This window comes from Heterodontus francisci, chromosome 2, assembly GCF_036365525.1.
Source record: "Heterodontus francisci isolate sHetFra1 chromosome 2, sHetFra1.hap1, whole genome shotgun sequence".
Taxonomy (NCBI): Eukaryota; Metazoa; Chordata; class Chondrichthyes; order Heterodontiformes; family Heterodontidae; genus Heterodontus; species Heterodontus francisci.
The window spans coordinates 54,409,809-54,422,828 of NC_090372.1; the positions used below are offsets into that span (position 1 = coordinate 54,409,809).

Sequence of the window (13,020 nt, forward strand, 5' to 3'; positions counted from 1 at the left end):
GCCAACTTTAAGGGCATTTAAGTGGTCATTGGATAGACATATGGATGAAAATGGAATAGTGTAGGTCAGATGGTCGGCGCAACATCGAGGGCTGAAAGGCCTGTACTGCGCTGTAATGTTCTATGTTCTATGTAGGTAGAAGAATGGTGGGGATGTGGTAGGGAATATGGGGGTTAATGTGGGATTAGTAATAATGGGTGGTTGTTGGTCGGCACAGACTCGGTGGGCCGAAGGACCTGTTTCAGTGCTGTATCTCTTAAAAAAAAAAGAGTTCAGATACAATACAGGGAGTACAGATAATGCATTTTTTCTGGGTCTTAAATGATTCATTGTTTGATGAGACTTTGTTTTAAAAAAATCACTTGTCCTAAAGTTTTTTTTTTAATTACTTTTTTGCATAGTTTGCTTTCAAGCACAGTAGTGATGCTGACGCATCAGAGTCAAGGGATTGGCTTATACAGCTGTGGAAGGTGGGCATAAGGCACAGTGATGATTCACACTATAGCACAGTTCAACTGCATGGTGCTTTCTCTCTCTCAATTTTCCTTTATTTATACCAATGCTGAAAATTAAACTCACGCTTTGAGGGCGGCAGCACGGTGGCGCAGTGGTTAGCACTGCAGCCTCACAGCTCCAGGGACCCGGGTTCGATTCCGGGTACTGCCTGTGTGGAGTTTGCAAGTTCTCCCTGTGTCTGCGTGGGTTTCCTCCGGGTGCTCCGGTTTCCTCCCACAAGCCAAAAGACTTGCAGGTTGACAGGTAAATTGGCCATTATAAATTGTCACTAGTGTAGGTAGGTGGTAGGGAAATATAGGGACAGGTGGGGATCTTTGGTAGGAATATAGGATTGGTATAAATGGGTGGTTGATGTTCGGCACGGACTCGGTGGGCCGGGGGGCCTGTTTCAGTGCTGTATCTCTGATCTGATTGGTTCTTTTTACTTTGAATTTTCATGGAGATCCAATAGATCACATCCATCTCCAATGAAATGAGTTCTCACCAGACTGCATCTGAAACCTAGAAATACAAATACTAAAGGGAGGAGCTGGTCCAAAATTGCTGCACAACCCTCCCTTTCCAATTGTGCTACTCTGACAGTCTGGAAATACTTCACCGTGGCTCTTTGCTGAACAAGTGGCTCCAGTTGAGATAGTGAGCAACTAACTAACCTTGTCTTTGACAAGGTCCCTCATGGCAGACTGGTACAAAAGGTGAAGTCACATGGGATCAGAGGTGAGCTGGCAAGATGGATACAGAACTGGCTCAGTCATAGAAGACAGAGGGTAGCAGTGGAAGGGTGCTTTTCTGAATGGAGGGATGTGACTAGTGGTGTTCTGCAGGGATCAGTGCTGGGACCTTCGCTGTTTGTAGTATACATAAATGATTTGGAGGAAAATGTAGCTGGTCTGATTAGTAAGTTTGTGGACAACACAAAGGTTGGTGGAGTTGCGGATAGTGTTGAGGATTGTCAGAGGATACAGCAGGATATAGATCGGTTGGAGACTTGGGCGGAGAAATGGCAGATGGAGTTTAATCCGGACAAATCTGAGGTAATGCATTTTGGAAGGTCTTATGCAGGTGTGAAGTATACAGTAAATGGCACAACCCTTAGGAGTATTGACAGGCAGAGAGATCTGGGCGTACAGGTCCACAGGTCACTGAAAGTGGCAACGCAGGTGGATAAGGTAGTCAAGAAGGCATACGGCATGCTTGGCTTCATCGGTCGGGGCATAGAGTATAAAAATTGGCAAGTCATGCTGCAGCTGGACAGAACTTTAGTTAGGCCACACTTAGAATATTGTGTGCAATTCTGGTCGCCACACTACCAGAAGGACATGGAGGCTTTGGAGAGGGTACAGAAGAGGTTTATCAGGATGTTGCCTGGTCTGGAGGGCATTAGCTATGAGGAGAGGTTGGATAAACTCTGATTGTTTTCACTGGAATGACGGAGCTGGAGGGGCGACATGATAGAGGTTTACAAAGTTATGAGCGGCATGGACAGAGTGGATAGTCAGAAGCTTTTTCCCAGGGTGAACAAAGAACAAAGAAAATTACAGCACAGGAACAGGCCCTTCGGCCCTCCAAGCCTACGCCGATCCAGATCCTCTATCTAAACCTGTCGCCTATTTTCTAAGGGTCTGTATCTCTTTACTTCCTGCCCATTCATGTATCTGTCTAGATACATCTTAAAAGACGCTATCGTGCCCGCGTCTACCACCTCCGCTGGCAACGCATTCCAGGCACCCACCACCCTCTGCGTAAAGAACTTTCCACGCATATCCCCCCTAAACTTTTCCCCTTTCACTTTGAACTCGTGAACTAGTAGGGGCGTGGAACGCCCTGCCTGCAACAGGAGTAGACTCGCCAACTTTAAGGGCATTTAAGTGGTCATTGGATAGACATATGGATGAAAATGGAATAGTGTAGGTCAGATGGTTTTACAGGTCGGCGCAACATCGAGGGCCGAAGGGCCTGTACTGCGCTGTAATATTCTAATTCCCCTAGTAATTGAATCCCCCACTCTGGGGAAAAAACTTCTTGCCATCCACTCTGTCTATACCTCTCATGATTTTGTACACCTCAATCAGGTCCCCCCTCAACCTCCGTCTTTCTAATGAAAATAATCCTAATCTACTCAACCTCTCTTCATAGCTAGCGCCCTCTGTTCCAGGCAACATCCTGGTGAACCTCCTCTGCACCCTCTCCAAAGCATCCACATCCTTTTGGTAATGTGGCGACCAGAACTGCACGCAGTATTCCAAATGTGGCCGAACCAAAGTCCTATACAACTGCAACATGACCTGCCAACTCTTGTACTCAATACCCCGTCCGATGAAGGAAAGCATGCCGTATGCCTTCTTGACCACTCTATTGACCTGCGTTGCCACCTTCAGGGAACAATGGACCTGAACACCCAAATCTCTCTGCACATCAATTTTCCCCAGGACTTTTCCATTTACTGTATAGTTCACTCTTGAATTGGATCTTCCAAAATGCATCACCTCGCATTTGCCCTGATTGAACTCCATCTGCCATTTCTCTGCCCAACTCTCCAGTCTATCTATATTCTGCTGTATTCTCTGACAGTCCCCTTCACTATCTGCTACTCCACCAATCTTAGTGTCGTCTGCAAACTTGCTAATCAGACCACCTATACTTTCCTCCAAATCATTTATGTATATCACAAACAACAGTGGTCCCAGCACGGATCCCTGTGGAACACCACTGGTCACACTTCTCCGTTTTGAGAAACTCCCTTCCACTGCTACTCTCTGTCTCCTGTTGCCCAGTCAGTTATTTATCCATCTAGCTACTACACCTTGGACCCCATGCACCTTCACTTTCTCCATCAGCCTACCATGGGGAACCTTATCAAACGCCTTACTGAAGTCCATGTATATGACATCTACAGCCCTTCCCTCATCAATCAACAGGCCCTTTGGCCCACCGAGTCTGTGCCAACCATTAACCACCCATTTATACTATTCCTACACTAATCCCATATTCCACCACATCCTCACCTGTCCCTATATATTCCCCTACCACCTACCTATACTGGGGGCAATTTATAATGGCCAATTTACCTATCAACCTGCAAGTCTTTGGCTGTGGGAGGAAACCGGAGCACCCGGAGGAAACCCATGCAGACACAGGGGGAACTTGCAAACTCCACACAGGCAGTACCCAGAATTGAACCCGGGTCGCTGGAGCTGTGAGGCTGCGGTGCTAACCACTGCGCCACTGTGCCGCCCAAAGCGAGAGGATTCGAGTACAGGAGCAGGGATGTCTTGCTGCAATTATCCAGGGCCTTGGTGAGGCCACACCTGGAATATTGTGTGCAGTTTTCGTCTCCTTATCTGAGGAAGGGGTAGGCAATGAGATACAGGTCTCTGGTGCAGAGTCTGTCCCTGTTGCTCAGAAGGGAAGGGGTAAGAGGAGCAGAGCATTAGTCATTGGGGACTCCATAGTTAGGGGAACAGATAGGAGGTTTTGTGGGAACGAGAGAGACTCACGGTTTGTGTGTTGCCTCCCAGGTGCCAGGGTACGTGATGTCTCGGATCGTGTTTTTGGGATCCTCAAGTGGGAGGGGGAGCAGCCCCAAGTCGTGGTACACATAGGCACCAACGACATAGGTAGGAAGACAGATGGGGATTTCAGGCAGAAATTCAGGGAGCTAGGGTGGAAGCTTCGAGCGAGAACAAACAGAGTTGTTATCTCTGGGTTGTTGCCCGTGCCATGTGCCAGCGAAGTGAGGAATAGGGGGAGAGAGGAGTTGAACACGTGGCTGCAGGGATGGTGTAGGAGGGAGGGTTTTGGTTTCCTGGATAATTGGGGCTCTTTCTGGTGTAGGTGGGACCTCAACAAACAGGATGGTCTTCACCTGAACCAGAGGGGTACCAATATCCTGGGGGGGAGATTTGCTAGTGCTCTTCGGGGGGGGGTTTAAACTAATTCAGCAAGCAGGGGGATGGGAACCTAAATTGTAGTTCCAGTGTGCAGGATGTTGAGAGTAGTGAGGGCAGAGATAAGGTTATAAGGACACAAGAGGGCACTGGCAAGCAAGAGCTTGGTTTAAAATGTGTCTACTTCAATGCCAGGAGCATCCGGAATAAGGTGGGTGAGCTTGCAGCATGGGTTGGTACCTGGGATCTCGATGTTGTGGCCATTTCAGAGACATGGGTAGAGCAGGGACAGGAATGGATGTTGCGGGTTCCGGGATTTGGATGTTTCACTAAGAACAGAGAAGATGGTAAAAGAGGGGGGGGGTGTGGCATTGTTAATCAAGGAAAGTATTACAGCGGCAGAAAGGACGTTTGAGGACTCATCTACTGAGGTAGTCTGGGCCGAGGTTAGAAACAGGAGAGGAGAGGTCACCCTGTTGGGAGTTTTCTATAGACCTCCAAATAGTTCCAGAGATGCAGAGGAAAGGATAGCAAAGATGATTCTTGACAGGAGCGAGAGTAACAGGGTAGTGGTTATGGGGGACTTTAACTTTCCAAATATTGACTGGAAATACTATAGTTCGAGTACTTTAGATGGGTCTGTTTTTGTCCAGTGTGTGCAGGAGGGTTTTCTGACACAGTATGTAGACAGGCCAACCAGGGGCGATGCCACATTGGATTTGGTACTGGGTAATGAACCCGGCCAGGTGCTCGATTTAGATGTAGGTGAGCACTTTGGTGATAGTGATCACAATTCGGTTAGGTTTACCTTAGCGATGGGCAGGGACAGGCATATACAGCAGGGCAAGAATTATAGCTGGGGGAAAGGAAATTATGATGCGATTAGGCAAGATTTAGGATGCGTAGGATGGGGAAGGAAACTGCAGGGGATGGGCACAATCGAAATGTGGAGCTTATTCAAGGAGCAGCTACTGCGTGTCCTTGATAAGTATGTACCTGTGAGGCAGGGAGGAAGTTGTCGAGCGAGGGAGCCGTGGTTTACTAAAGAAGTTGAAGCGCTTGTCAAGAGGAAGAAGAAGGCTCATGTTAGGATGAGACGTGAAGGCTCAGTTAGGGCGCTTGAGAGTTACAAGCTAGCCAGGAAGGATCGAAAGGGAGAGATAAGAAGAGCAAGGAGAGGACACGAGAAGTCATTGGCGGATAGGATCAAAGAAAACCCTAAGGCTTTCTATAGGTATATCAGGAATAAAAGAATGACGAGAGATAGGTTAGGGCCAATCAAGGATAGTAGTGGGAAGTTGTGTGTCGAATCGGAGGAGATAGGGGAAGTGTTAAATGAATATTTTTCGTCAGTATTTACAGTGGAGAAAGAAAATTTTGTCGAGGAGAATACTGAGATTCAGGCTACTAGGCTAGATGGGATTGAGGTTCACAAGGAGGAGGTGTTAGCAATTTTGGAAAGTGTGAAAATAGATAAGTCCCCTGGGCCAGATGGGATTTATCCTAGGATTCTCTGGGAAGCCAGGGAGGAGATTGCAGAGCCTTTGTCCTTGATTTTTATGTCGTCATTGTCGACAGGATTAGTGCCTGAAGACTGGAGGATAGCAAATGTTGTCCCCTTGTTCAAGAAGGGGAGTAGAGACAGCCCTGGTAATTATAGACCTGTGAGCCTTACTTCGGTTGTGGGTAAAATGTTGGAAAAGGTTATAAGAGATAGGATTTATAATCATCTTGAAAAGAATAAGTTCATTAGAGATAGTCAGCACGGTTTTGTGAAGGGTAGGTCGTGCCTCACAAACCTTATTGAGTTTTTTGACAAGGTGACCAAACAGGTGGATGAGGGTAAAGCCGTGGATGTGGTCTATATGGATTTCAGTAAGGCGTTTGATAAAGTTCCCCACGGTAGGCTATTGCAGAAAATACGGAAGTATGGGATTGAAGGTGAATTAGTGCTTTGGATCAGAAATTGGCTAGCTGAAAGAAGACAGAGGGTGGTGGTTGATGGTAAATGTTCATCCTGGAGTATAGTTTCTAGTGGTGTACCGCAAGGATCTGTTTTGGGGCCACTGCTGTTTGTCATTTTTATAAATGACCTGGAAGAGGGTGTAGAAGGGTGGGTTAGTAAATTTGCGGATGACACGAAGGTCGGTGGAGTTGTGGATAGTGCCGAAGGATGTTGTAGGTTACAGAGGGACATAGATAGGCTGCAGAGCTGGGCTGAGAGATGGCAAATGGAGTTTAATGCGAAAAAGTGTGAGGTGATTCACTTCGGAAGGAGTAACAGGATTGCAGAATACTGGGCTAATGGGAAGATTGTTGGTAGTGTAGATGAGCAGAGAGATCTTGGTGTCCACGTACATAAATCCCTGAAAGTTGCCACCCAGGTTAATTGAGCTGTTGAGAAGGCATATGGTGTGTTAGCTTTTATTAGTAGGGGGATCGAGTTTAGGAGCCACGAGGTCATGCTGCAGCTGTACAGAACTCTGGTGAGGCCGCACCTGGAGTATTGCGTGCAGTTCTGGTCACCGCATTGTAGGAAGGATGTGGAAGCTTTGGAAAAGGTGCAGAGGAGATTTACTAGGATGTTGCCTGGTATGGAGGGAAGGTCTTAAGAGGAAAGGCTGAGCGACTTGAGGTTGTTTTCGTTAGAGAGAAGGAGGAGAAGAGGTGACTTAATAGAGACATATAAGATAATCAGAGGGCTGGACAGGGTGGATAGTGAGAGCCTTTTTCCTCGGATGGTGATGGCAAACACGAGGGGACATAGCTTTAAGTTGAGGGGTGATAGATATAGGACAGATGTCAGAGGTAGTTTCTTTACACAGAGAGTAGTAGGGGCGTGGAACGCCCTGCCTGCAACAGTAGTAGACTCGCCAACTTTAAGGGCATTTAAGTGGTCATTGGATAGACATATGGATGAAAATGGAATAGTGTAGGTCAGATGGTTTCACAGGTCGGCGCAACATCGAGGGCTGAAGGGCCTGTACTGCGCTGTAATGTTCTATGTTCTATGTTCTTGCTATAGAGGGAGTGTAGCAAAGTTTTACCAGACTGATTCCTAGGATGGCGGGACTGACGTATGAGGAGAGATTGAGTTGGTTCGGATTATATTCGCTGGAGTTGACGAGTGAGGGGGGGAATCTCATAGAACCCAGAGTCTACAAGGTTATGAGTGGCATGCACACGGTGGATAGTCTGAAGCTTTTTCCCAGGGTGGAAGAGTCAGTTACTCGGGGTTAAGGTGCAAGGGGCAAAATTTAGAGGGGATGTGAGAGGCAAGTTCTTTACACAGAGGGTGGTGAGTGCCTGGAACTTGCTGTCGGGGGAGGTGGTGGAAGCAGGTACGATAGCGACGTTTATGAGGCATCTTGACAAATACATGAATAGGATGGGAATAGAGGGATACGGTCCCCGGAAGTGCAGAAGGTTTGAGTTTAGACAGGCATCAAGATCAGCGCAGGCTTGGAGGGCCAAATGACCTGTTGCTGTGCTGTACTGTTCTTCTTTTGTTCTTTGTAAACCCATAAAATTCTAACAGGACTTGACAGGGCAGATGCAGGAAGGATGTTCCCGATGGTGGGGGAGTTCAAAACCAGGGATCATAGTCTAAGGATATGGGTAAACCTTTCAGGACTGAGATGAAGAGAAATTTCTGCACCCAAAGAGTGGTGAGCCTGTGGGATTCGCTACCACAGAAAGCAGTTGAGGCCAAAACATTGTATGTTTTCCAGAAGGAGTTAGATATTGCTCTTGGGTGTAAAGGGATCAAGTGACTTCAACTTCCCTAATATTGATTGGAACCTCCGTAGTGCATATAGTTTGGATGGAGCAGTTTTTGTCAGGTGTGTCCAGGAAGGTTTCCTGACTCAATATGTAGATAGGCCGACTGGAGGGGAGGCTATGTTGGACTTGGTGCTTGGCAACGAACCAGGCCAGGTGGCAGATCTCTCGGTGGGAGAGCATTTCGGTGATAGTGATCACAACTCCCTGACCTTTACTCATGGAGAGGGACAGGAGCAGACGGGATGGGAAAATATTTAATTGGGAGAGGGGGAATTACAATGCTATTAGGCAGGAACTGGGGAGCATAAATTGGGAACAGATGTTCTCAGGGAAATGCACGACAGAAATGTGGAGGTTGTTTAGGGAGCACTTGCTGCGACTGCTGGATAGGGTTGTCCCGATGAGGCAAGGAAGGGATGGTAGGGTGAAGGAACCTTGGATGACAAGAGATGTGGAACAGCTAGTCAAGAGGAAGAAGGAAGCTTATGTCAGGTTGAGGAAGCAAGGATCAGACAGGGCTCTAGAGGGTTACAAGGTAGCCAGGAAGGAACTGAAAAATGAGAGCTAGAAGGGGACATGAAAAAGTCTTGGCGGGTAGGATTAAGGAAAATCCCAAGGCGTTCTACACTAATGTGAGGAACAAGTGGATGGCCAGAGTGAGGGTAGGGCCGATCAGGGATAGTGGAGGGAACTTGTGCCTGGAGTGGGAGGAGGTAGGGGAGGTCCTAAATGAATACTTTGCTTCAGTATTCACTAGTAAGAGGGACCTGGTCGTTTGTGAGGACAGCGTGAAACAGGCTGATATGCTTGAACAGGTTGATGTTAAGAGGGAGGATGTGCTGGAAATTTTGGAAGACGTGAGGACAGATAAGTCCCTGGGGCCAGACGGGATATACCCAAGGATATTACGGGAAGCGAGGGAAGAGATTGCCGTGCCTTTGGCGATGATCTTTGCATCCTCACTGTCCACTGGAGTAGTACCAGATGATTGGAGGGTGGCAAATGTTATTCCCTTGTTCAAGAAAGGGAATAGGGATAACCCTGGGAATTATAGACCAGCCAGTCTTACGTCGGTAGTGGGCAAATTATTGGAGAGGATTCTGAGAGACAGGATTTATGATTATTTGGAAAAGCATAGTTTGATTAGAGACAGTTAGCATGGCTTTGTGAGGGGCAGGTCATGCCTCACAAACCTTATTGAATTCTTTGAAGATGTGACAAAACACATTGATGAAGGAAGAGCAGTGGATGTGGTGTATATGGATTTTAGCAAGGCGTTTGATAAGGTAGGCTCATTCAGAAAGTAAGGAGGCATGGGATACAGGGAAAGTTGGCTGTCTGTATATAGAATTGGCTAGCCCATAGAAGACAGAGGGTAGTAGTAGATGGAAAGTATTCAGCCTGGAGCTCTGTGACCGGCGGTGTTCCGCAGGGATCTGTTTTGGGACCTCTGGTCTTTGTGATTTTTATAAATGACTTGGATGAGGAAGTGGAAGGCTGGGTTAGCAAGTTTGCCGATGACACGAAGGTTGCTGGAGTTGTGGATAGTGTGGAAGGCTGTTGTAGGTTGCAACGGGACATTGACAGGATGCAGAGCTGGGCTGAGAAGTGGCAGATGGAGTTCAACCTGGAAAAGTGTGAAGTGATTCATTTTGGAATGTCGAATTTGAATGCAGAATACAGGCTTAAAGACAGGATTCTTGGTGGTGTGGAGGAACAGAGGGATCTTGGGGTCCATGTCCATAGATCGTTCAAAGTTGCCACCCAGGTTGATCGGGTTGTTGAGAAGGCGTATGGTGTGTTGGCTTTCATTAATAGGGGGATTGAGTTTAAGAGCCATGAGGTTATGCTGCAGCTCTATAAGGCCCTGGTTAGACCACACTTGGAATATTGTGTTCAGTTCTGGTTGCCACATTATAGGAAGGATGTGGAAGCTTTAGAGAGGGTGCAGAGGAGATTTACCAGGATGCTGCCTGGACTGGAGGGCATGTCTTATGAAGAAAGGTTGAGGGAGCTAGGGCTTTTCTCATTGGAGCGAAGAAGGATGAGAGGTGACTTGATAGAGGGGTACAAGATGATGAGAGGCATAGAGAGAGTGGTTAGCCAGAGACTTTTTCCCAGCGTGGAAAGGGCTATCACCAGGGGGCATAATTTTAAGGTGATTGGAGGAAGGTTTAGGGGAGATGTCAGAGGTCAGTTTTTTACACAGAGCGTGGTGGGTGCGTGGAATGCACTGCCAGCGGTGGTAGTAGAAGCAGATACATTAGGGACATTTAAGCGACTCTTGGATAGGTACATGGATGATAGTAGTATGCAGGGTATGTAGGTAGTTTGATCCTAGAGTAGGTTAAAGGTTCGGCACAACATCGTGGGCCGAAGGGCCTGTACTGTGCTGTACTGTTCTATGTTCCATGAAAGCGGGAACAGGTTACTGAGTTGGATGATCAGCCATGATCATAATGAATGGCGGAGCAGGCTCAAAGGGCTCCTCCTGCTCTAGATTTTCTCTGTTTCTATGTTGATGTCAAGGGCAGTCACTCTTGCTTCAATATAGAGTTAATGGCACAGTTATTAAGAGTTTGCTAGGACAGCGGGACCTGGGGGTTTAGTTTAGAGATACAGCACTGAAACAGGCCCTTCGGCCCACCGAGTCTGTGCCGACCATCAACCACCCGTTGACACTAATCCTACACTAATTCCATATTCCTATCACATCCTCACCTGTCCCTATATTTCCCTACCACCTACCTATACTAGGGGCAATTTCTAATGGTCAATTTACCTATCAACCTGCAAGTCTTTGGCATTCATATGCATTTGTCGTTGAAGGTGGTAGGACATACTGAGAGAGTAATTAGCAAAGCATATGGGACCTTGTGCTTCATAAATAGAGGGAGTGAGTACAAAAGCTGGGAAGTTATGCGAAAAATTTATAAAGCTATGGTGAGGCCACAACTAGAGTATTGTGTCCACTTCTGGTCACCACACTTTAGCAAGGATATGAAGGTCCATGAGACGGTACAGAGGAGATTTATCAGAATCATTCCAGGAATGAAGGATTTTAGCTACAAGGTTAGGTTGGAGAAGCTGGTGGTGTTTGCCTTGGAGCAAAGAAGATTGAGGGGTGATTTGATAGTGGTGTACCAGATTGTGACTGGTAGGCAAAAAAAAGCTGTTCCCATCAGCTGATGGCACAAGGATTCGGAGACACAGATTTATGGCTTTGGGCAAGAGATGCAAGCGGGATGTGAGGAAGAACTCTTTTGTGCAGCAAGTGTTAAGTGCCTGGAACTCTCTGCCTTCAAGGGCGGTGGAAGTGGAGACAATGAATGATGTCAAAAGGAAATTGAATGGGTGCTTGAGGGAAATAAATTTGCAGGGCTATGAGGAAAGAGAAGGGGAATGGGACTGATTGAATTGCTCTACTTCGAGCCAGCATGGACTTGATGGGCCAAATGGCAGCCTCCTGTGCCCTAATGATTCTCCCACTGTTTTCTATTTGCACATAGTTAGAATCGAATATTGTGAAGAAATTGACTGGGTAACTCCTGGAATTCATTAGATGATAAAATGCAGTATTTGTCTCCTGATCGTGTCATTTTTTCTACCCTTACAGTAAATTAATTTGTGGTACAGAATAATGTGCATTTGGCTGCATGAATATTTCATAAATCAGCCACGCATACTGTGAGGTGGAGCGGAAAATATTTAGGGTATGATTATGAAACAGCTGTATATGTATATTTACTAACACTGAATTGTTTAAACCCCAGCACAATTTGTTTGATATTGATTTTCTTTTAATTGCATACATCTTTGTGCCCCATTCCAGACTGCCATGAGAGTAATGAAGTTCAGTGCTGAAGAGACTCAGGAGGTGCTGAAGCTACTCGCTGGTGTCCTACATCTCGGGAATATCAAATTTGTAATTGCTGGAGGGGCACAGGTTTCCTCAAAAATGGGTAAGTATTATTTCTAAATAGATTCCTGCAAGAGGAAAAGGAAATGTCAGCTAGCTCAATGTGGTGATGGTGTGTTATGAATATTTCAGAAGTATAGATGATCTGTAATTTATGAGTATTAGCACACAGCAGATCTAGAGGCATTTTCATTAAAATTAATAGCTGATACAAGGGACTAACTAGATTACAAAAGAGGGAAGAGAGATATTTTTCTTCGATCATGGATGGGCAGCTGAGAACTGTCGCATGCAATTCTTGTGCTATCTGGGAACTTCTGGACACTTCATGTGTCTCGGAGGTCCACGTGGGTAGGAAATGTCTCCAGCTGCTTGATCTTGACTCAGGATTTCCGAGCTTGAGGGGCAGATGCAGTCACTACAGAAAGCATCAGTGAGCAGGAGCATTTCCTGGTTTGTACATTCCAGGAGGTGCTCACCGCACAGGCAGAGAGAGTTCAGGAGAGTAGATGGATGGCCATCCGGAAGAGTAGGAAGAGGTTCAGTGCTCGGACTGCTGCTTTTTTTGATAAACCCAAATGACTTGGATATTGGAATGCAGATAAAATTTTAAAATTTGTGAATGATACCAAACTCTGAGCTGTGGCAGACAGTGAGGATGATACCAATCAACTACAGCAGGAAATAGATGGTCTAGGAGAACGGGCAGATAAGTGGCAGGTGGAATTTAATACAGAGAAGTGTGAGATGTAGTATTTTGGCAAAAAGGATGGGGAAAGGCAATACAGAATAAATGGCACAGTTCTAAAGAGCATACAGGGACAGAGGGCCCTGAGGGTTCATGTGCATAGATCTTTAAAGGTGATCAGACATATTGAGAGAATTTTAATAAAGCATATTGGATCTTGAGCTTCA

The 13,020-nt window shown here is 46.4% G+C and overlaps 1 protein-coding gene across 1 annotated transcript in view; it reads left to right on the forward strand.

The window, feature by feature from the left end:
• Positions 1 to 13,020, forward strand: part of myo10 (myosin X) — a 613,607-nt gene that overhangs the window by 344,406 nt on the left and 256,181 nt on the right. Inside the window, exon 10 of the mRNA XM_068058429.1 lies at positions 12,019 to 12,148. Coding sequence (XP_067914530.1) covers positions 12,019 to 12,148 — 130 coding nt within the window. The remainder of the gene's footprint in view (positions 1 to 12,018; positions 12,149 to 13,020) is intronic.